The sequence below is a fragment of the Hemitrygon akajei genome, chromosome 3 (genome assembly GCF_048418815.1).
Source record: "Hemitrygon akajei chromosome 3, sHemAka1.3, whole genome shotgun sequence".
NCBI lineage: Eukaryota > Metazoa > Chordata > Chondrichthyes > Myliobatiformes > Dasyatidae > Hemitrygon > Hemitrygon akajei.
Genome location: NC_133126.1, coordinates 152,003,755 through 152,026,715, shown reverse-complemented (window position 1 = coordinate 152,026,715; position 22,961 = coordinate 152,003,755). Strand labels below are relative to the sequence as shown.

The 22,961-nt window shown below is 37.8% G+C and overlaps 1 protein-coding gene across 1 annotated transcript; it reads left to right on the top strand.

Annotated features, from left to right (window-relative positions):
* The first annotated feature begins 5,262 nt into the window (after positions 1-5,262).
* On the top strand, positions 5,263-21,022 carry vmn2r1 (vomeronasal 2, receptor 1). The gene is made up of 6 exons (XM_073039017.1): positions 5,263-5,381; positions 8,747-9,038; positions 11,868-12,758; positions 15,646-15,873; positions 17,574-17,697; positions 20,022-21,022. Exons 1-6 carry the CDS (start codon positions 5,278-5,280, stop codon positions 21,020-21,022), a joined length of 2,640 nt encoding a protein of 879 aa, XP_072895118.1. The 5' UTR covers positions 5,263-5,277.
* Positions 21,023-22,961: the final 1,939 nt, after the last annotated feature.

The window sequence follows — 22,961 nt, the reverse complement described above, 5'->3', positions numbered from 1 at the left end:
TTCCCTCAGGAGTTATCGTTTCTCCAGTATAAGTTCTTAGTTGGATCTCTGCAGGCTTCTGACTAGTGTCTTTGAAGTGCCTTTTAAACTCATTTTGTGGAATGACTGAAACAGCTCAACCAGTGTCAAATTCCATTTTAATTAATTTGTTCACATCTGGTGTAAGCCATATTGATTGCTATTGTTATTTTTCACATTGTAAATCTCAAGGCTACACAATCCTATGTCATTCTCATCATTATCAGATTTTTCATCAACAGCATGCAGATTAGAAACTGCAACTTGAGTTTGTATCTTTTCCTCTTTCCTTAGCCCTCCTTTTATTTCTGCCTGCCTTACATGCTCTTTGTACTCCATGTTTCCTACTGTGTTGCATTTTTTGCAAATTTCATTTTTAAACCTGCATTGGTCTGGTGGCATGTGAGTCTCTGCCACAACAGTAACAAGATGTGTTTGGCCAAGCTGGTTTCTGTTTAGACTTTGCAAATTTGTTCACACTCACTTTTACTCCTGATTGCAACTCAATTGTGTCTCTGTCTTTTGTTTCTATTGATACAGCTATTTCAACTGCTCTTTTAAATGTAAGTTGTGCTTCAGCTACGAGCCATTTTTGAATGTGTTCTTGTAAAATTCCACAAACTAATTGATCTCTTAGTGCATCATCGAGTCCACCACTCAACTGACAATGTTCAGATAACTTCTTCATTTCAACCGCATAAAGGTGAAATGGACTCCCCTTCCTATTGATTCCGCTGAAGCATTCTGCAATCAATAGTGGTTTTGGTTCTAAATGTTCCTGCATTACCTTCGACATACCAGCAAAGCTCATTTTGGATGGTTTGGTTGAAGCAGTTAAACTTCTAAGCAAAACTGTATGCTCTTCCACCTATTATACTCAGCAAAACTGGCACTTGTTTCTCATTGGCTATTACATTTGCTTTAAAGTACTGTTCAATTTGCTCAGTATACAATATCCAGTTTCGTCTTGTGCAATTGAATGTGTCTGTCTGATGTAGCCACCCATTTCTGCTGCTTTTTTCATGATTATTATCACCCAGTATTCACAGTTTATAAACCCCTGAATTTGCTTGTTTTCTGCCTTTCTTTGAAAATTCAACCGTCTTCTACTTTTGCAAAGTAAAAAATGTGGTGTGCTTTTTTTTAAACTTGTATGTCTCGCTGCACTTCAGCGGGTAGGTAGTCATCTTGGCTTCATTTCAAACTTCCTCATCGGGCACTGTTACATTTTGTAACTACAAAACATAAAACTAATTGAAAGAAAAACATGGAGCCAAAAGGTGCATGTCTTAGTTTCGTTCCACATCTAGTGAGGCATGCACATATGATATGCTGGCCTGATGACGTATGCCATTCACGTACTTTTACATATAACCCACAATGAATTATTTAAACTGTCAAGAATGCTTAATCAAACTGTATATTTACAATTTTACTCAAATGTTACAGAAATATTTAAAACACACCAGTGAGGATCTCAGGAGGATTCAGAAATAGATTATACATGAAGCACTTAACATGAAGGTGCACAAGGAAGATGCTTCTTCCTTGTCTCTTGCATGCTTGTGCTTTGACTTGAAGCCATAAATTATTATATGTCGACTTGATTTTATGTATATGCTATTATGTATAGTGGTATTATATCAATTGCCAAAACATACTCAGAATTCTTACACTGACAATTTTTAGCTTAAATCTCAAGACTGTAGACATCAAACCTTTCCAGAATTTTGGACAATATCTTTAGGACAAATAGAGAATAATGTGGAGGAACACTGTCTATCATTGGAAGGAAGTTGATAGTGTTACTCAGCAGGAACACTTCCTTTGTATCACATGCATATTCAAGACCTACACTCATTGCAAATTGCTTAATGGCAATTAGAAGAAAAATAAATTCTGGTCCTGTTGGTGAAGGTCACTTTTTGTCTCAGAAAATCATCAGACTTGGACACTGGTTTCTCCTTGTGCAAATAGATCCTAGGTTTCCTCATTGGCAGACCTCTATTAGTACAGATTGGCAACAACATCTCCCCCACACTCACCATCAGCATGAGTATACCACCAGGCTGTGTGCTTATCCCTCAGCTCTACTCGCTTTATATCTATGATTATGTGATGAAGTAAAGGTCCAACGACATATTTAAGTTTGCTGATGACATCACTGTTGTTGGCCAAATCAGCATATAGGAGGGAGGTTGAAAACCTGGTTGAATGGTGTCACAGCAACAACCTCTCACTCAACACCAGTAAACAAAGAGATGATAATCGACTGCAGGAGGGAAAAGCTGGAGGTCCATAACCCACTCTTCATCAGGGGAACAGAGATGCAGAGAGTCAGTATCTTTTAATTGCTTGGTATTAACATATCGAGGATCTGTTCTGGGATCAGCACATAAATGCCATCAAAAACTTCTGCTTTGTAGAAGTTTGCATAGACATGACGTGTCACAAAAAACTTTGACGAAATTCTAAGATCCAATCCTGACTGATTGCATCATGGTCTGGTATGGAACCACAAATGCCCAAAGACAACAAAGGCTATGGAAAATGATGGATACTGTGTTGTCCATCACAGGCAAAGCCCTTCCCACTATTTACTATATTTACATGGAGTGCTGCCAGAAGAAAGCAACATCCATCATCAAAGAACCCCCACCAACCAGACCACGTTCTATTCTTGCTACTACCATTACACAGGAGGTACCGAAACCTTAGGTCATACACTGAGAAGTTCAGAAACAGTTATTACCCTACAGCCATCATGTTCCTGAATGGATGAAAATAACAAATAAACTCATCTTGGGCCTCCAGCTGGGTACAGATATCGAAACTGGTTATAATCGATAGCTGTACCTGGCTGGAAGCCCAAGAAGAGTTGATTCATCATGTACGCTGGGAAAGTACTAGATCTTTGATGAAGATAATTTCATTCACCACTTCTCTGAATTGACTCTATGACCTACAATCTCACGTTCAAGAACTCTTCGTTACTTGTCTTCTCGATATTATTTTTATTTGCACAGTGGTTGCAGTCTCTGTCTGCTTACATATAGTTTTTGGTAGAATGATATCGTATTTCTTTTCTCCCTGTAAATACCTGCAAGGAGAAGAATCTCAAGGGTGAACATACACATACTTTGATAATAGATTTACTTTACTATGAACTTTGAGAACAGATAAGGCATGCACTTATGATGTTCCTCTGAATTCTTCCAATGTAGACAATGCAAGGTAACAGCAGAAGAGTGGGACTTATCAGGCTCAGGTACAAAGTTATTCAATGGGCTAGCACTTGCAGGCTTTTGTGAGAGTCACACATTTATTTAGAGTATCCAAAGTGAAAGAAGATATTTTGAAAAAAGCAAGGAATTGAGGACATTTGGGAACTTACACAAAAATGTGAGCCAGATCAGTCATAAAATTATTGAAAGGAGGAGCAAGCCTGGCCTATTTCTGTGTATACATTCTTCCGACATTTATATTTCTGAAATCGATCTTTCAAGAGAAAGTGTTCCTTAATTTCTCTTGTGAACTGCTTTGCCCTGATTTAATTCACATCCTCTTGTGCACAAAGCTTCTATCCTATGAAGTCTAGCATTGCCCATTTCACTGTCATAATGCCATTTCACCCATTCAGTCATTTCTATGTAACTCTTCTTACATGATCTTTGGAATTAAGATTCGGTGTTATGATTGGTTTTAGTGATGTTTCGTGAGTAATATGTCTTTACAAACACAAAGTAAGTTTGGAAGCACGAAAACCCAGACGAAACCCAGAACGTCATGAGCCATTGGACGCAGATGTTGAGTTTATAACTACATGTTCATGGCAACTGTTAATTCTCTGAGCAGCTCTTAGAAGTAAACAATTCCATGAAGTTAATTGTTTAGTCCATGCTCAAAGGTATATTAATTATATTTCTCTACCAGGGGAAATCGGGCAATAATCATCTTTCGTTTGGAACAGATTTGTAATTGTTAAATTAATTAGTTTTGTTAAAAATAAATAAATCAGTTCTGTTTACAAGCAAGCTACTGGAACTCTTTTTCAGTTCTGAGCACTTGCCTTATAAATGAAATTTCAGCTCTCAGTTTTAACCTCATTGATTGAATGAAGATATGCAGATTGCATTAATCGGTTGCTGTGGCTTTTTCTTCCTCATCACTGAAGGAAAATCAAATCATTAAGGAAATTTTAGTCCACATTTTTGTTGTCTTAAGTTGAGAAGCTGGTGGTAACAAGCTGATCCAGGAACGGTCATGCATGATAGATGAGGTCCAACGATTATGGAAGATGTAGAACATCTATGCCTTATGGGATGGTATGTGTTATCGATCTGCACTTAACCCGAGGCCTCAGTTTAAAAGGAAGAGTGATGCTGAAGTCCATTGTGGCTTCAAACATGTTTGTCAGATTTACAGAACAACATTAACTAGGACTGTGATCCATCCAAGTGGTTTAAATAAAAATTAATCAGGTGCTCATCAATTATGTTGCTACTGTAATTAATTAGCAAGGGATGACTCGTAAAGCCAGCACTTGCCAGAAGAGATTTCCAGCACTCCTTGGGCCGGATACATTTAAACACCAATGCAACTCAACTTCTGAGCTTCAGTCGTTCAGAAATTGCAGTACCAACTTTCCGCTCAGATTTTTGCATCTTATTGAAATGAAACCGGTCGGTTTTGTGAATAATTTCGATGGATGTTTGATAAACCCCGTTTGGGTATTTGTGCTCTATTCACAAGTACTTACACAAGCAGAATCAAGCAGCTGCTTAATTCAAGATCTTGTGGACTGTACTTTTTGCCAATTCACAATATTTGGGTAACAAGATCTACACGGAAAAATAATAATAGTTAATCCTTTTTTCTTATTTGCAATGTTAATTGCTAAACATTTTCCACAAAACGGAGATAAATAAAACAAAGCAGTTTTAAAGGGAAATGTTTTCTTTGGCTGAAATGCTGAGCTCTGCATTGTAATAACACCCTAAGTCCCTCCGGGATGATCTCAAGGTGTATCTTTTGCTCATTTCATTGTCTTAACCAATGGGTTTAAAGTTGGTGTCCCAAGAACCCATAAAAGCTGGGGACTTGCCAGTGATTGAGTTTTTTTCCCCCTCATGTCCTGCAAATACTAATATGCATTTGCAAAGCTACTTGCGTCTTGTGATGTGTTTTACCATTTTGGCAGTAGTTTCTGGGAAATCGACATGCAAATTAAAAGGAAAGTTTAATTTAAATAGTTTCAAAATGCCCGGAGATGTGATGATTGGAGGGATGTTTCCCATTCATTACAGAGTAGTATCCACAAATTCATCATCCAGTACGGCGCCACAATCTTCAGGATGTGAGGGGTAAGAAATATATTCTCAATTATAAAAAAACTTGATTATCATTTATGAAAAAGCTTGGGCAATTCAATGATTATTTGACTATGTCATTTTAAGAGATTTTCTTTTAAATAAACAGAGAGTTAAGGAAATAAATTAGTTTCCATTGCCACAGAAAACCTAACAGTTGCTGATTGCTCCTCAGAATACTGTTTTAGCCAATATTTGGAAGCAAATGAAAACCATTCAGTTATACCCATTGCTTCATTTGATTTGATGTCTCTTGTCAGATTGTTTATGATTTCTGCTGCAAGATAGCTCAGCCTCCTTTCAGTACAGCATGAAAAGCTCTTGAAGAGTGGCCCTGATACGGTTCCTACTCTCAACTATTAGCTGAAGCGGATATTTGTCCTGATGTTTACTAGGTATTGTTAAAATAAGCAATCCATGTGCAAACACAAACATAACTTAATACAATATAAATAAAAAAATTACTTGAATACTAATTACTTCAAAATTTTGGTAAAATGTACAAAAACAGAACAACATTTTTTTTATAAATGCAAAATATTTTGCAGATGCTGGAATTCTTTAGCAACACACACAAGGTGCTGAAGGAATGCAGCAAGTCAGGCAGCAATAGTGGAGGGGAATATACATTCAGTGTTTCGGGCTGAGACGCCCCTGGGCTGATCCAGTCCTGATGAAGGGTCTTGGCCCGAAATACCAGCTGGTTATTTCCCTCCATAGACACTGGCGGACCTGTTGAGTTCCTCCAGCATGTTGTATGTGTTGCTCTGAATTTCCAGCATTTGCTGAATTTCTTGTGGCCAAAGCTATAAAGCTTTGTTTGTTTTCTATTAATTCCTTTTATTTATTTATTAAGAGATAAATATTATAGAGATTTCTCGTAAACAGAGAAAAAAATCATCTTTTTTGGTGGTTCCTGTAACTTCACTGCTCCCCTTCTGTCTCTGAGGGCCACACTTAGCCAATCAGAGAGTGGGCAAATTGGTTTGCCAATCAGAAAGGCCCAACTACCTGAGAACATCTCCAGCGAGCTTTGCCTGTTGTTGATGGACAAGCAGGAGCTGGTTGCAGTGGTGGGTGCATTGTAAGACAAATCCCAGATGGTTAAAGGACAAATCCTTCTGTGAATATCTGCATAAAACACGAGGTTTTTTTTAATATCATCACTCAATATTTAGAGCATTGGCATTTAATCCTGGTCCCTAAAATAATTTACTATAGGTTTAAATCCTTTGATTTGTTATACACTGCACCTTGTCTCAGAATGATTGTATCACCTTGGAGAAGCTAGTGATCAGCTTCGACACTGTCTTGCATTTCATTTCTCTCATCAGTAGTTGCAGACATATACGTGTTCCAAAGGATGGGGTTAGACTGAGGTGGTTAAAGTGTCATACTGCACAGAAACAGGACCTTCAGCTCACCAAGTCCGTATCGATCATTAAGTATCTAACTACAACTAATGCTATTTACTTGCTTCTATCTGATACAAGTGTTTTTCTAAATACTTCCTAAATGAGAGTTCCTTCTTCCAGCATGCTCTCAGGCCAGGCATTCTGGATTCCAAATAAAGTTCTTCCTCAGATCCCCTCCCGTTCTCTTAGCATTTGCCTTCCTGTTTTTGATAACTGCTCTTTACAAAACTTTCTAACTCTCAACCTTGTCTACGGCCCCCTATAATTTTGAACTCATCTATCAGCTCACCCATTATCTCCTGCACTCCAAGGAAACCAAACACAGTCTTCGGTCTCCATTCCAGGCAATATCCTAATAAACATCCTCTACAGCCTTCCCAGTACAATTACATTCTTCGCATTGTGTGATGACAAGGACTGGATACGATGTTGATTTGTGGCTTAACCGTTGTGCTATAAAACTCTATCATAGCTCAGCCTACCCACCAACAATGTGAAGAATGTAATGCTCACCAAAACACCTTTACAGTAGCCATTTGACCTGCCGACCTATACATTTTGGAATGTGGAAGGAAACTGAAGCACCTGGAGAAAATCCATGCGGTCATAGGGAGAAGGGGCAACTCCACACAGGCAATGCAGGCCGAAGTCAGGGTAGAATCTCGTGATGCAGCAGCTCTACTAGCTGCACCTCTATGCTGACCACATCCTTGGATTTGCCCACCAAAGTCTCTCTGTTCCTCAGTACTCCTGAGGCCCTACCATTCATTTTGTAGGTCCACCTGGCACCAATGAGGATGTATCGAGCAAACACTCAAGACCTCCCTGAGTTCTTTGGCCCTACACTCAGTTTACTATTTTGGTCCTTAGTGGACCTTATTTTTTCCCTGGTTACGTTTTTTTGCTCTGAAGATATTTATAAAATGTTTTAGTAGAATGAAGCTGCAGGGATGAAACAAACTAAAAACGTAAGTTTTTGTGCCAGATAGTGAACAAAACCCTGTTGCCTGATGACACATGACTGCCCAGGTTGTTCCTCTGCTTTGGGAAATGCAAAACTGCAGATACCTCAGGCAGGGGCACATAGTGATGTTGCCATTCAAAGGAGGAGGGTAGATAGAATTGCAGAAGTGTTTCAGAATCAGGCCATTCAGTCAATAAGGTCCTTACTGGGTGTCAGCAACAGCAAGCTCATTCCTGATCTATTGCCCCACGGCAAGAGATATAATTTATTGTAATCTTTTTCTCCTTCAACTGTCTATCCATTTCTTTTATTTTAAACCAATGATTATGGCTGCTTCTGTTATTCTTTCAGACGGCGAATTCTAAATCGAGACTGCTTTGTGGAGTCATTTTCCCTTATTTTATTTTTTTGAAGGAATGTTAATGCTTTAAGTTTTCAATTTTGTGTAACTACCTCCTTAAAATAGAGTAAACAAAAACATTTCTCTTAGCCAAGGAATTAAAAACTGGAGTTATTGGAGGAATTAGAAAGCCAATTAAAAAAAAAACAAAGGAAAATAAGTCACCCAGAAGACTTTAGTACTTGGGGAATGGGGTGGGGTGAGATGGATCACGAACTTACTGCCCGAAAAGACAGTACAGGAAGAAACCTTTGTTGTACTAAAATAGTGCTTGTATGTGCTGAGCCATTCCCTACAGGCTACAGATCTAGAGCTGGATGATAGGATTTGTACTGGGTAGCTGACCTTTAAAAAACTTCCCAAAGCTTATTATGTTTCAGTTCCCCCCCCCCCCCACATAAAAACATTTTTGAATTTCTTTCCATTGGCTACACATATTTTTGTGAAACATCTTGAGACAATATTTTAATTCTTATTTTCCTTTATCATTGGGAACTTTAATAGTCTTAATCTCTAAATTTATTATGTAGCTCTGTAAAAGAGGGAATTTTCTCATAATCTTCTTTCATTTCCTGACCAGATTCAATTTCAGAGCTTTCCGCTGGGCCAGAACAATGATCCATGCAATTAATGAGGTCAACCAGGATGATTCCATTCTGCCTGGTCTCCAGCTGGGATACACAATCTATGACTCCTGTTTTACTATTTCCAAAGCTGTTGAGGGAACATTGACATATCTGACTGGACAGGATGAAGCCGTCCCCAACTACCGGTGTGGCTCTGGAGCGCCTTTAGCGGTACTGATCGGAGCTGGAGGATCAGCTCTATCTATTGCAACTGCCAGAATCCTGGGCCTCTACTATTTCCCTCAGGTAACAAGATGTAAAATTCAATCAAGATATGATTCAATTTTGTTGCAGAACTTTATTAAAGTATAGATATTGGTTTTACAGTTATTCAATTAAGATGGCAGAATATCCACACGCGGTTATATTTGGCAATTTATTCATACGATAAAGCTTTAACATGTAAGTTGTAAACTTTACTGAAATAATTTACTTTGAAAGGTTAAACACCTTACTGTAAGTAACCTATGCATAAGCTTAAATGTTAATTTTAAGCTGTCTTAAACTTACTAATTTTATGCAGATTGATCCATTATTATGTTTTGTCTAGTTCAGATAATTTTGCTGGAAATGCTTAAAGTTGGGCATCTTTGGCTAGAAGTTCTAATACACAATCAGTTCTATGACACATAAACTTAAGATAGATGAGGTACAAATGAAACTATTATATTCCTCGATGATCTTTGGAATAAAATATAAATGAGCTGCGGTGATTCCGACGCTCAGTGTCGTGCAGCCATTTTGAATTCATGTACCCATCATGCATAGCGGTATACTCACCTCAGCTGGTGTGTTATTCATCAATTCTCTTGGATGTTGCCCAAGAAATGCATGAGCACCTATTCTTTAATACCTAAGAATAAATTTTTTAGCTGAAATTCAAATTTTAATTATACCTCTTAGATAACAATGGCTTTATAACCACTACAAAACTTGTACAAATTCTTTGAGAAGATTTAAATTCAGGATTGTCTAAATGTAAGAATAACCAGTGAGGTTCTTAAGCAGTAATTATGTGTTTTAATACAGTTAAAGGCATATCTCATTCAGCAAAGAATAACTTTTAAAATCTGAAATTAGTAAAAAAGTTCTTGATATTTGTTTGGGCTAAAAGAGCTATCAATAATTACATGGTGACGTTCAACTCTACAAGGCTTATTAGGTGTTCTCATATCACGTGAAACTAATCATTATGCAAAAGCAAGTAACGTAAAAATGTTATTTGAAAATCTATTTGAACAAATTGTCATTTGAAACCCATAATTCTAATATAATCATCCATTAGTAATGTAGATGGTAGCACAATAGAGGTCACTGTTTCTTTAGGAAACATTATAATTGCTTGGTTGTAGGTTCACTGTAGTCTTACAAGGATTACAAATGCTACTGAGGGCAGTGATTAGTTCTAATTGAACTTCATTCCTCTTTGCTGAATCAATCTGCATCATTTTTCTCTTTGTTGATAACTCAAAAGGCATTTCACAATGAGATAGTTAAGACAACTCAATACTGACCACCTAATGATGATCTAACTCACATCTGGAGTTCACACTATGTAAATATTTGTTTGATGCACTGGAAAACATAATGGTTTGAAGATGGATATTTCCTGCAATGTAAGAATAACATCAGAGTAATCTGTAACTGGCAAAATTTAATATATGAAGCTCAAATTGGGTTTAGAAATTAATTAATACTTTTAAAAAAATAGAAATATAACATTTCCATCTCAAAGGCCAAAATTTATTTACAACATTCATTTCTCATTTCATAAACTTATATTTTTGAATAAGATCTTGCTGATCATTTTCTGTCTTTACACCATGTAAGAAACAAACAGCCTTGTGCTTGGCACCAACTATGTCATTAAACAGGATTATGGCAAGAAGTAATAATGATAGTCTGATGTCCAGAACAGTAACTACTAGCACATATGATCGGATGACAAAATGTTATCCTAAAACCGAGGTGATAAGTTCCGTTGTTCACCAGTGTGTGACAACATGGAGGCTTGACTTGTCAATAAGGAATCTCCAAAGAGGCTGAAGTTAATGGGGTCAGGGTGCTACTCCACTGTCGAAAAGTCTAAATGAATAGAGTAGAAGTGATGTAAGTGGAAGTTTGGGAATATTAACATAATTTATATCTTTAATCCACATAGATTTAAAGACAAAGCCAGTAAACAAATTAAAAAGTGTGAAAAACATAATTGTTTTCAAAAGTTCAATGTACATTCATCATCAAAGCATCTATGAAACTTGTCTTCCGGCAGGCATGGAACCCATCCAAAGAAAACATCAAATATCCAACATACAAATAAAAACAAATCACAAAAACAACTAAAAACAAACAAATAACACACAAAATATTAAAGATCAAACTGCAAAATGCTCAAAGGAGTCCGGGAATGTTCACTGTAGTTCAGTTCAGTTCAATTCAGCGCTGTAATGTTCATTGACTGCAGGCCACAGAGCCAGTTCGAGTCAGAACCATGCAAAATAGCAATAATAACTGAGTCCAATCCACAAACTGTGTTGATCAAACCTTGCCCAAGACCCAAGACCCACGCTCTTCATCTGGTAGCAGTGAGCAAGAAGGAGAGGGAGAAGCGACACCGGTCAAACGCAGGCAGATGACAATGAACGCCTGCTTGATTTCTGCTCTCATCCTCATTGATTTTAATCTTGCTCAACGCTTTAATTGGCGAGATCAGGGAGTAATGGAGCCGATTATGGTTTCACGCTCTACATTAGTCCGCATACTCTGTTTTCAATCTCACTCTCAACAGCGCTGAATTCCCTCAAAGACAGCAAAAGAGCCAGATCACTCAGTTGGCCCCCAAAACACATTATTAAAACATAAATTGCGGGCAGCAATACACACAAATTAGTAGTACAAGTGTATTTAAAAGAAGAAGGAGAAGAGGAAGTTGTTTTGTGAACTTTCTACAGGACATTGTCATTAGTTGCTAACTCCATCTTGTACTCACAATACTACACAGAGTTGCTGCTACTGAGAAGCTGTATATTTTGCTGTGTATGTTTTAAAACCACCTCTTTGCTGATTCTTTTGCAGGTGGATTACTCAGCCTCTTGCTTAATTTTGAGTGATAAATTTCAGTTTCCCTCCTTTATCCGAACTATACCAAGTGACATTTTTCAGTCTACAGCCATGGCAAAACTTGTGATACACTTTGGATGGACATGGGTGGGCACAATAGCATCAGATGATGACTATGGGAAATATGGAATTAAAAGTTTTAAAGAAGAAGTAGAAAAGGCTGGTGTGTGCATTTCATTTTCCGAGACTATCCCCAAAGTTTACGCACGAGAGAAAATAGTTCGGATTGTTGACAAGATTCAAGAATCAACTGCCAAAATCATTGCCGTCTTTTCTGCTGATATTGATCTGAGCTCATTGATTGAAGAAGTCATGCAACGGAATATTTCTGGCAGAACATGGATAGCGAGTGAGGCTTGGATTAACTCTGCTTTGATTTCCAAACCAGAATATTCCTCTCTTTTGGGTGGAACCATTGGATTTGCAATTCCACGAGCTGATATCCGTGGTCTTTACAATCATCTAATTCAGCTAGATCCAGGAGATACTGGAGATAAGCTGGTAACTGAGTTTTGGGAGAGAGCCTTTGATTGCATGTGGCCTGAGAATGGTGTATCTCTTAGTAGAATGGTGAATCATGAACTGGAGGAGTACAAAGCAACAAATGTAAATTCTAGAATTCATAACATTCCTCCTATTTCTCAGCAGATATGTTCAGGAAAAGAGAATTTCAATGATATTGATAATACGTATTCTGATGTATCCCAGCTGAGGTTGACATACAGTGTGTATAAGTCTGTATACACTGTAGCACATGCTCTTCACAATATGTATACCTGTAAGACAGGTGAAGGTCCATTTGCAAATGGATCATGTGCAAACATCAGAGACTTTCAACCATGGCAGGTATGTAATCAATAGCTTGCAAGCATAATTCTTCTCTGAGTTATTACTTTTTATTGTATTGGCTTCTAACTCCTAACAGTGTTCTTAACCTCCAGTGAGGCAACAATTCAGACACTGATGAAATATCTATCCAAAGAAGGAAATAATAGAAAGTGTCATCTTCATCTTCCTGAAAGTTGTACTGTACACTCTACTATCCTGAATAATTGAAGCACCTAATCACAGCATTATAACGGTAGATGGCTCACAAAAAGAAATTCTCTGAAGTGTGATCTTTGAAACACTACCCCATCCCTAATTCTGTGCTTTTCTCTTGTAGATCTGCAAACATCTCCCCTTCCAAAGTTTTATCCAATCATTGTTTGAAAGTTGTATTCAACCTTCTTCCAGAAAATTTCTGCTAACACATATCATAACAATTGACTTCATACATTTACTTTTCCACTTAGTGGCTTTAGTAGCTTAGGACTCCTAAGAATCTATTAAAGAAACAGTTTCTCAAGTGTTAGGTGCCACCTAATTATGAATAGTTTTACAGAATAAGAATAATGGACAAACGAAATAAAAGTGAAACTCAAGATCTTTACCAGTCTGGAAATAATATAGATATGAATGAATCGCACCATTTTTAAAGAAGTACTATTGCTTTCCTAAAATGTTACAGAGATTAGCATTAGTTTTGAACCTGTTGTAGTTGTATTGTGAATGGTCTTTCATTAATAAATGAATGACCATAGTTATTAGTTACAGATAAGCATGCCCTTTTGTGAATTGTTTGGACATCGGCATTCATGAAGCAGGGAATATGGAAATCTAAGGAAAGTATATTGAAGAATACGCAGGGAGTTGAGGGTCTAAGAGCCTTGTGTATGTGACAGTAGGTATTCAGCAGGCCAGGCAACATCTATGGAGAAGAGTACAGTCGGTGTTTCGGCCTCAAATGTCAACTGTACTTCTTTCTGGAGATACTGCCCAGCCTGCTGAGTCCCTTCAGCATTTCGTGTGTGTTGTCTGTATGTAACAATAGTTCAGTACAGGACTGGTAGGTCTAATAGTGAGTTGTTCATGTGGTGCAGTGTAATCTGTTCTCCAGGTGAAAGTAATGGATTTCTGCAGACTTACAGCTTTTCATAAATATGATATTTTTAAGAAATAAAGCATAGAACTTGCATGGATCTCAGACTGAAGAAGCTTAAAGAAATACAGCTGAAGCTGAAAATGTCTCTGTCCTCTCTTCCACTCTCCCCGTAGCTCTGCAAATTCTGTTCCATTCTGATACATGTTAATCTCCTGCTGAAGTTTTGCAGCTGGATCTGTTTTCACTATTAACAGTAGTAGACACTAATCACTGATGTAAGCTGGAAGATTTTCCACAGGTCACTTCAAGGGGTTTTTTGCCAATGACCTCAAAGTCCAAAGTTCAAAGTAAATTTATCAAAGTACATACATGTCATCATATACAACCCTGAGATTCAGTTTTTTGTGGGCATACAAAATAACTCCAAGAAAGACCTGATACTTTATTATTGGGAAGATTTGCTTTCATGATTTTAAATACCTTGATCAGATCTAATTGCAACAACTTTTATTCCAAGGAAAACAAGCTCAACTTCTTCTTTCTATGAACTTCATGTATATTGATACTGCATTGTTACAAAATGTTAACACTGTGCATTCTGCATCATGCTTCATGGATCAGAATTTTACATGTTGGAGGTTAAAAGGTTTCGTATTTGTACCAAGAGGAGCTAAATAATATCAGCATCATTGCTGAACTTTATCATCTTGTTTGAAAAATTCGATCCTAGCAACATGACAACCTACTGAGTTAGTAGAGGTGGCATAGTACTGTAGTGATTAGCACAATGTTTTACAGTACTGGCAACATGGGTTCAATTCCCGCCGCTGCCTGTAAGGAGTTTGTGGCTGCATGGGTTTCCTCTGGGTACTCCGGTTTCCTCCCACAGTCCAAAGACGTATCAGTGAGTAGGTTAATTGGTCACAGTAGATTGTGCTGTGATTAGGCTAGGATTAAATCAGGGATTGCTGGGCGGTGCCACTTGAAGGACCAGAAGGCCCACTTCATGTTGTATATCAATAAATAATCTTTTTAAAATTGGGAATGAATTGGAAAAATGCTGAAGTGAACTGTCTTTTGCCGCCCAGTAACATTTTCTTACATCCTCCCACACAATATTACACTATAAGGCATAATCTTTGTTAACCATATTAATCAAGAACCTATCAACCTATGCTTAAAATACTGATGACTTAGCTTCTATAGCTGTCTGTGTCAATGAATTCCATTGATTCATCACCCTCTGGCTGAAAAGTTCCTCCTCACCACTCTTCTAAACGGATGACTGAGACTGTGCCCTATGGTCCTAGACTCCCCGACTGTAGGAAACATCCTTTTCACCTCCATTCTATCTAGGATTTTCAATATTTGCTAGGCTTCAATGAGATTCCCCCTCATTCTTTCGAACTCTAGTGAGCGCAAGTCCAGAACCATCAAATGCTGATCACATGTTAACCCTTTCATTCCCTGGATAATTCTTGTAAACCTGTCTACATGCTCTCCTATGCCGTCACATCCTTTCTTAGGTATTTTGCCCAGTACTACACCCAATAATCCAAACGTGATATTCTTTTGTTTTGTGATGTGCTTTGATTTGACACTGAGTTTAATGTTTAATTAGTCTGTAAATCTTCCATGCTCTTCAAAATATCAAAGGAGCTGCGGTTGAAATGTTGTTTGAGCAAAACATTAAGGAATATTGTGCAAACCAGCAGGCAAATCTACCAATTCCAATCAAGTGGCATTGCTAAAATATTATTCATAAACAATTTCTGTCTCTTGTTAATTTTTCTTTTGATTTTTTTCCAGCTTATGTATTACCTGAAAAATGTTCGGTTTCGAAGCCTTCTAGGTGAAGAAATATATTTTGATGCAAATGGGGATATTGATGCAATGTATGATATTATAAACTGGCAGAGAAATTCTGACGGGTCCATCACTTATAAAGTAATAGGCAGTTACAATGGCACTGCGCCTCCTGGAGAAGAGATGACGATCCAAAACGACACGATAATTTGGAATGATGATCAGACTACGGTATGTAAGTAGTGAAGCATCTGCTTTATAGAAAACAATGTGAGGAGATTTAAACTTTAATAGCCAATAGAGCTAAATCACTCTTTGGCTAACACAACATAAGCTTATATGCCAAAAAAAAGATGAAATAAAGAGCTCATTTAGATTGAGTCTTTCCTAATCTGTTGACCATGGAAAAATATTTAGGTGGCAAAGAACTTTTGGCATGTTATCATTTTTGTAATGTAGTTAACATTTGGAAATAACCTTCCCTCTGGTCCAGTAGTTCAATAATGATCAGATTACCTGATTTTCAGGGATATTTGTTCAAGATAAATACAGGAAGTAAGTCCTTTGCTCTTCATCAAAACAGTCCAAAAGAATTACTTAAAGCAGGGGTTCCCAACCTTTTTTTGTGCCATGGTTTACCATTAACTGAGGGATGTGTGGATCCCAGGTTGAGAACCCCCCCCCAAATTGGAGTAAGAGAGTCGACAAATTCAATGATATCAGAAAGCTGCCATTCCAGATAAGACTACGAACTGAGCTACAATGTTATCAAGCAGTAGTACTTTAAGTTTAAGCAAACAGATGTTATTTTACTGATATGAAATACTCTGATCTATGAAATTGTATAAAGTGATAGAATAGAGGTAGAGGTCCTGATTGTGGGTTTCGGCCCAAAACTTCAACTGTTTATTCCCTCCATAGATACCGCCTGACTGCTGAGTTCCTCCAGCATTTTGCGTGTGTAGCTCAAGGTTTCCAGCATCTGCAGAAATCTCTTGAGCTTAAGAGTAGAGGTTGTAGTAGGTGTGAGTGTGTGTGTTACAAATTAATGTGTCTGACACAATACGTCACTCACTTACTGTAGCTTCTGGTATTCCATAGAAGCACTGACAAAAGCTGATGATCCTTGGCAGTGCTTTGGGGAATGAATGAGGGCATTCATTTTGCCGAGAAAGCGTTCTTTAATGATGCTAACCAGAAAATGAGCTGAAAGGAAAACTGCACATTCTCGGGTTCCTTGCTGGTGGAGGATCTATTGCAAGAAATGAGGTCAGACAAGGACACGGTGTTTCTCTAAGCGGGTGAAGATCTCTATGATTTTCACTTTTAGCATATTCAGCTAAACTTTAGTGTGTAGCTTCTATTTATAATAACTGACAAATCACCATATTTGATATATCGATATAACATACAATTGAGGATATAATGATAATAGTAGAAGAGTTAATTAATGCAGTAGTGCTTCATCTATCTTTTCAGATGAGAGAAGGGAATTAGCAAGTGTCTGGAAGCAATTTCAAATGATCATTGGCATGTCCATTTTGAAAGGCATCATGCTGGTCCCCTTCTGCTTCTATCACATTTTCACACAGAATCAATTAGTTACATATTCTCTATTTTGCAAACTATTCTGCAAATTTTCATTTATTTGATTTTGCTGCACAGACGATATAGAAATGTGAAGTGCAGTGATCATCTCCCAGATCATAATGGTCATGGTCTTCTGAAAACAAAAGGCCATCAGTCCTAGAATGGGAATTCAGTTTTTATGTGATCACTGAATTTCTACTATGCTCTGCATTGTTATTTCACTCACTTTTAATTTTCCTGTTGCCCATAAAAATGCTTGCTTTACTTTGTTAGTATCTTTATTTGTTCAAGTTACTTTCTGGAAAGTCGTGTTTACTTTGTATCAATGTTCCATTTGGCAGCCTCCATTTTCTGTGTGTAGTGTAAGCTGTCAGCCTGGTACCAGGAAAGGAATTCGACAAGGAGAGCCTGTTTGTTGCTTCGACTGCATTCCATGTGCCGAGGGTGAGATAACCAATGAAACAGGTTAGTTAAACAAATTTCTGTTTTGTTTACCGATGTATACAAAATATTTACTCAATTGTCTTACCTACATACAGTCACGTAATTTGAGTAACACATAAAAATTAACAACAAACTGAATATGTAACAACAATGCCCGATCACAGAGGTAATGGATGTGATTGTGCCAGACCTGGTCAGCAATGTTCATTCGGATTCTGCAGGATGCACACGATTACACTTACCCTTAGTGGCTGCACAACTTCTAGCCTTGTTGCCATGACCTCTTAATGAGGTAAAGTGGTCAGTAGGCACTATCTAGGCGATAGGTGATATTAACCAATTCCCCATCTGCTGACTCCCCTCATGATATATCGACATTGACGCAATCAGGAGATCGTTTCACTGATTCTAATCATCACTGATGATAGGCGACATTCAAAAACAGCTGGAAAATATATAGATAATTTTAAACATACCAAAAAAGCTACGTTAATGACACATTCAACATGTAATTTTGTTGAAAAGAACAAAAAAAATTTTTTTAATTCACATGTCACTTTGTTGTTTGGTGAACCCATTCAAATGAACGGGGGCTTGCTAGATCACCAGCCCTGGGTGGCACAAAGCTGATGGGTCAGAGATTAAATGGATTTGACTTCTTTGTGCAGCATATTATTGATTGCCTCTTACCCTAGCTGTAAATTTAAAAATTGAACAAAATGGAAGGTAATGTGTGCCCATGTTTAACCTTGCACCACTATTTAGCTCTGAACATGATCTGACCCATAGTTTCTACTAGCAAAGAAACATAAAATAAATTTATTAAATGGTGCTCTCAAAGATTTTATCACTAAAGTGTGGAAATTGTGAGAATTATGCATTTAAATATATGGATATGTACTTCTGATAGGTGAGGCTATCCTGAGGAGCACAATCCTATAACATTACCTCTCAGATCATTTCTAAATACTGTAGATTAATATTGATGGGAAGTGATGGCATTCAGTTTAAATATTGAAATACAATGCTCAACATGCAGTTAATAAGATGTGTTTGTACACCTTAAGTATGAAAAGACTGATTTCACAGTATGGGGCTGCTCTTAAGTATAATTAGTATGAATTTCATGCTTAAATCAGTGATCATGAATTCAGTTTCAGTACGAACAATTACTAAACAAAATTCTCTGACCTTGCTATATTATTTTATATTGAAAATCCTTTTCACAGAAATATGCTAGTACTGTGTAACCCTTATTTAATACGATTTATTTCTCATTCCACGAACTATTTGCATCCTTCCTGTTTAATAATGTATACTTTACCTTAGCTTCTTCACGTTGAATATTTCGTCTAAAGGAGTAAGTGAGTGAGGTGGAGAACGTTTCCTCATACCTGACTTTTTAAAATCAAATATGTGTTGGGTAAGCTTGTAATCACACAGTACAGACCTCTCAGAAATTGTGCAGATTAATGTATGTTCTAGGTTTCTTTCTGTCACATGAAGAAGCTGGCTGGTATCCATCAGACACCTTGATTGCTTATGTTTGGGATATTGATTAAGATATCATTCTTGCACGCTTCAGAATTCCAAAGAACTAATATACTAATAATAATTCTATCATAAGCCCTATTGCAATCTTTTACCCTTTTGCCTTTCTTATCAGAGTTAAATAAATAACTAGGATAGATGATTAGAACTTGAATTTTACTGACTTAAAGAATGAAAGCGAATTGTAAGGCAAGAAAGTTGCATTAGAAAATATGATAATCTATGGTAAAATATATTTTAGTCAAACATTGTAAATTGAAAATGTATGATAGAACACAAAATAGATCCAAGTAACAGCACAGTTCATTTGGGAGAATCCATCAGAATGCTAGCAATGTATCAGGGTAAGGGAATTTGTGAATTTGTCTTTGGTTCCTAAATCCAGAAATTAATTACTCTGAGTATTTGGTTAAGTGTATGAAATACATTGTGCAGATTAGAATTCTTTGTTTTGATGTGGAATCCACTATTGATTGTTTAAGACTGATTAATTCATTTTTCTCCTAAACTGCAGAGATTTGGAATAGGCATTGAAGCTCCTTGCAAGTAAATCTGAAGTATTTAATATTAATCTGACATTCTAAAAATGAGTCCTGACCTGGGAGGGATAGCTTTCCTAAATTATTGAATAATCTTTGTTAATTTAGACCAAAATTGAGAGCATAATTAAATAAATTATGCACCATATATGATCGATCATGTAAATGTACTTAATAGTATGAAATTACTAATAGACAATTTTAAATTAGTGTCTTTGTCAATTACATAACTTGACTTTGATGTTCATTTAACAGATTCAAGGGAATGCATTCGATGTCCTGAAGACTATTGGTCCAATGAAAATAGAGATGAATGTGTGCATAAAGTGATTGAGTACCTTGGTTACGATGATCCCCTGGCAATAGCTTTGGTAGCATTATCCATATTTGGGGCTTGCATTGCAATAGCTATTGCTTTAGTTTACATAGTCCGCAGGGATACAGCCCTTGTCAAAGCTAATGATCATGAACTGAGCTTAATACTGTTATTTTCACTAGCTATCTGCTTTCTTAGCGCAATTGTTTTTGTTGGTCTGCCAGTAATGTGGTCTTGTATGACTCGACAGGTTCTTCTTGCTCTTAGCTTTGCTATTTGTCTTTCGTGTATGTTATCCAAGGCTGTTAATTTGATGGTCAAAGCCAAAGCTGTCAAGTTACAAAAGGCATCTGAGGGTGCAGTGAAAAAACAACTCAGCAGTTTTCAGCAGAAAATCATTGCGCTGGTTTTTATCTTATGCCAAGCTTGTCTTTGTACAGCTTGGCTACTAATTTTTCCTCCTCACCCTGTCAAGAATACACTGTCTCAAAATATCAAAATAATTATGGAATGCAGTGAAGGCTCTGTGGCGTTCCTGTGTTGTGTGTTGGGTTATGATGCATTGCTGGCTGGAATTTGCTTTATTTTTGCTTTCATTGCGCGCAAACTACCTGATACTTTTAATGAAGCTAAGTTTATGACCTTTGCCTTGCTTGTCTTTTTTATTGTTTGGATTTCTTTTGTCCCAGCCTACTTAAGCACTCGGGGGAAATACATGGTAGCTGTTGAAATGTTTGCTATTTTGGCATCTAGTTTTGGCGTACTTGCTTGCCTTTTTGTTCCTAAATGCTATATTATCATATTAAAACCAGAAAGGAACACAGAGCAATTAGTTAATGGCATAACCAGTACAAGTGATAAGAGCGCTCCATCAACTTCACAGTCATTGTCCACATCAGGAATAAGCACTACCTGCTCAACTGTTACGCTCAATGGGTAAACTTGTGATAAACTTGTTTTTTTGATAGGATTTGCTGTGGTGTTAGACAGTTTTTGTTTGAGCATAGATTTAACTTTCAAGTATTTAAGGAAGTTATGCATTATACACTGTGGCCACTTTCTTAGATACAGGAATGAACCTGGTGTGGTCTTCTGCTGCTTGTAGTCCATCCACTTCAATACATTGTGCATTCAGAAATGTTATTCTGCACACACCACTGTTGTAATGCGTGATTATTTGAGTTATTGTCACCTTTTTGTGACCTCGAACCAAACTGGCCATTCTCCTCTCCCTCTCACATTAACAAGGAGTTTTTGCCCACAGAACTACTGCTCATTGGATGTTCTTTTGTTTTTCGTACCATGCTCGGTAAACTCTAGAGTATGTTGTGTGTGAAAATCCCAGGAAATCAGCAGCTTCTGAGAGACTCAAACAACACAAATTTCACGGTCGAAGTCACTTAGCTGACATTTCTTCCCCATTCCAATGTCTGATCTGAACAACATCTGAACCACTTGACCACATCTGCATGTTTTATGCATTAAACTACTGACACATGATTGGCTGATAAGATATTTGTATTAACAAGATGGTGTACAGGTGTACCTAATAAAGTGGCCACTTTATTAAGTGGCCACTTTATATACTCCATATATAAAATCCCAATGGCTTATATTTTAATAAGGTTATTTATTCAGCATTTGACGCTCTTATCTGGTCAATTTGATGACTTCTTCTGCAATATCATATATACGTAAATGCTTGAGCTAGACGAAGCTCATCTTGAACTCAAGACTCATAACTATGTTCCATGTTTTAGAATATAATGAAGTAAACTTATTTTGCTTAACAAGCCTAGCCTAAGTGCTTATTCAAAGTATTTTTTTTAGTTTTATTTCTGAAATTGCATAGTTATGTGCGGTTACATAGCTATCTAATTTTAGCTGGACTGCACCAATCAGTGAGGAGGAGCACAAGAAGAAGCAATGATTTCATTCAGGTCCACGGTGGAATTTTTAAAAAGGCAGTGCTTCGCGGCTCTTTTTGGGGGTGGGCTACGCCCAATCAGTGAGTGGGAGCACAAGAGGAAGAAGAAGCAATATCATTTATGTCTGCAGGTGACATTTAAAAAAGGCAGCACCTCACTGCAGTTTTCCTAGTTGGACTGCACCCAATCAATGAATGGAATCCATTACAAAAGGGGAAATAAACATAAAGCCGGGGCAAGTGGAGCAGCCATTGTGTGGGTGGGCCAGTGGTGGAGGGGCTTTGGCTCATCAGGCTTGGGCAAGATCAGGCTTAGGCGAGGTAAGTATCTGGTAAGTTTCCTCTTCTTTATTCCTCATTCGCATCTGTTGGTGCACAGGATAGATCCTGGGACTGTGTTGTCGGATGTGGGAATTCTGGGAGGCCTCCAGCCTCCTGGATAACCACATCTGCACCGGGTGCACCGAGCTGCAGCTGCTCAGAGAATGAGTTAAGGAACTGGAGCTGCTACTCGATAACCTTCAGCTCTTCAGGAGAGTGAGGAAGTGATAGATGGCAGGTAACTGGGTGACTGTTAGGGAAATGGGCAGCCTGTGCAGAGAACCCCTGTGGCCATTCCCCTCAATAACTTTGGATAATGTTGAAGGGGGAACCACCCACCGGGGGGGGGGGGGGGGGAGCCACAGTGACCTGGCCTCTGGCACCGAGTCTGCCACTGTGGCTCAGAAGACAAGAGAGGTGAAGAGGACTGCAGTAGTTAGAGGGATAGAGAGAAAATTCTGTGGATGCAATAGAGACACCCGGATGGTATGTTGCCCCCCATGAATCAGGGTCAGGGATGTCACAGACTGGGTCCAGGAGGGTGTGTAGCCAGAAGTTATGGTACATATTGGCACCAGTGACATAGGTAGGAAAAGCACGGATGTCCTGAAGAGAAATTTTAGGGAGCTTG

Excerpts from the sequence above, each read along its gene's own strand:
- vmn2r1 (XM_073039017.1), top strand. The coding sequence starts at position 5,278 with ATGCCCGGAGATGTGATGATTGGAGGGATGTTTCCCATTCATTACAGA. Across the intron at positions 12,759-15,645 it reads GAGACTTTCAACCATGGCAG|CTTATGTATTACCTGAAAAA; the intron begins GTATGTAATCAA and ends ATTTTTTTCCAG. Across the intron at positions 15,874-17,573 it reads GGAATGATGATCAGACTACG|CCTCCATTTTCTGTGTGTAG; the intron begins GTATGTAAGTAG and ends TCCATTTGGCAG.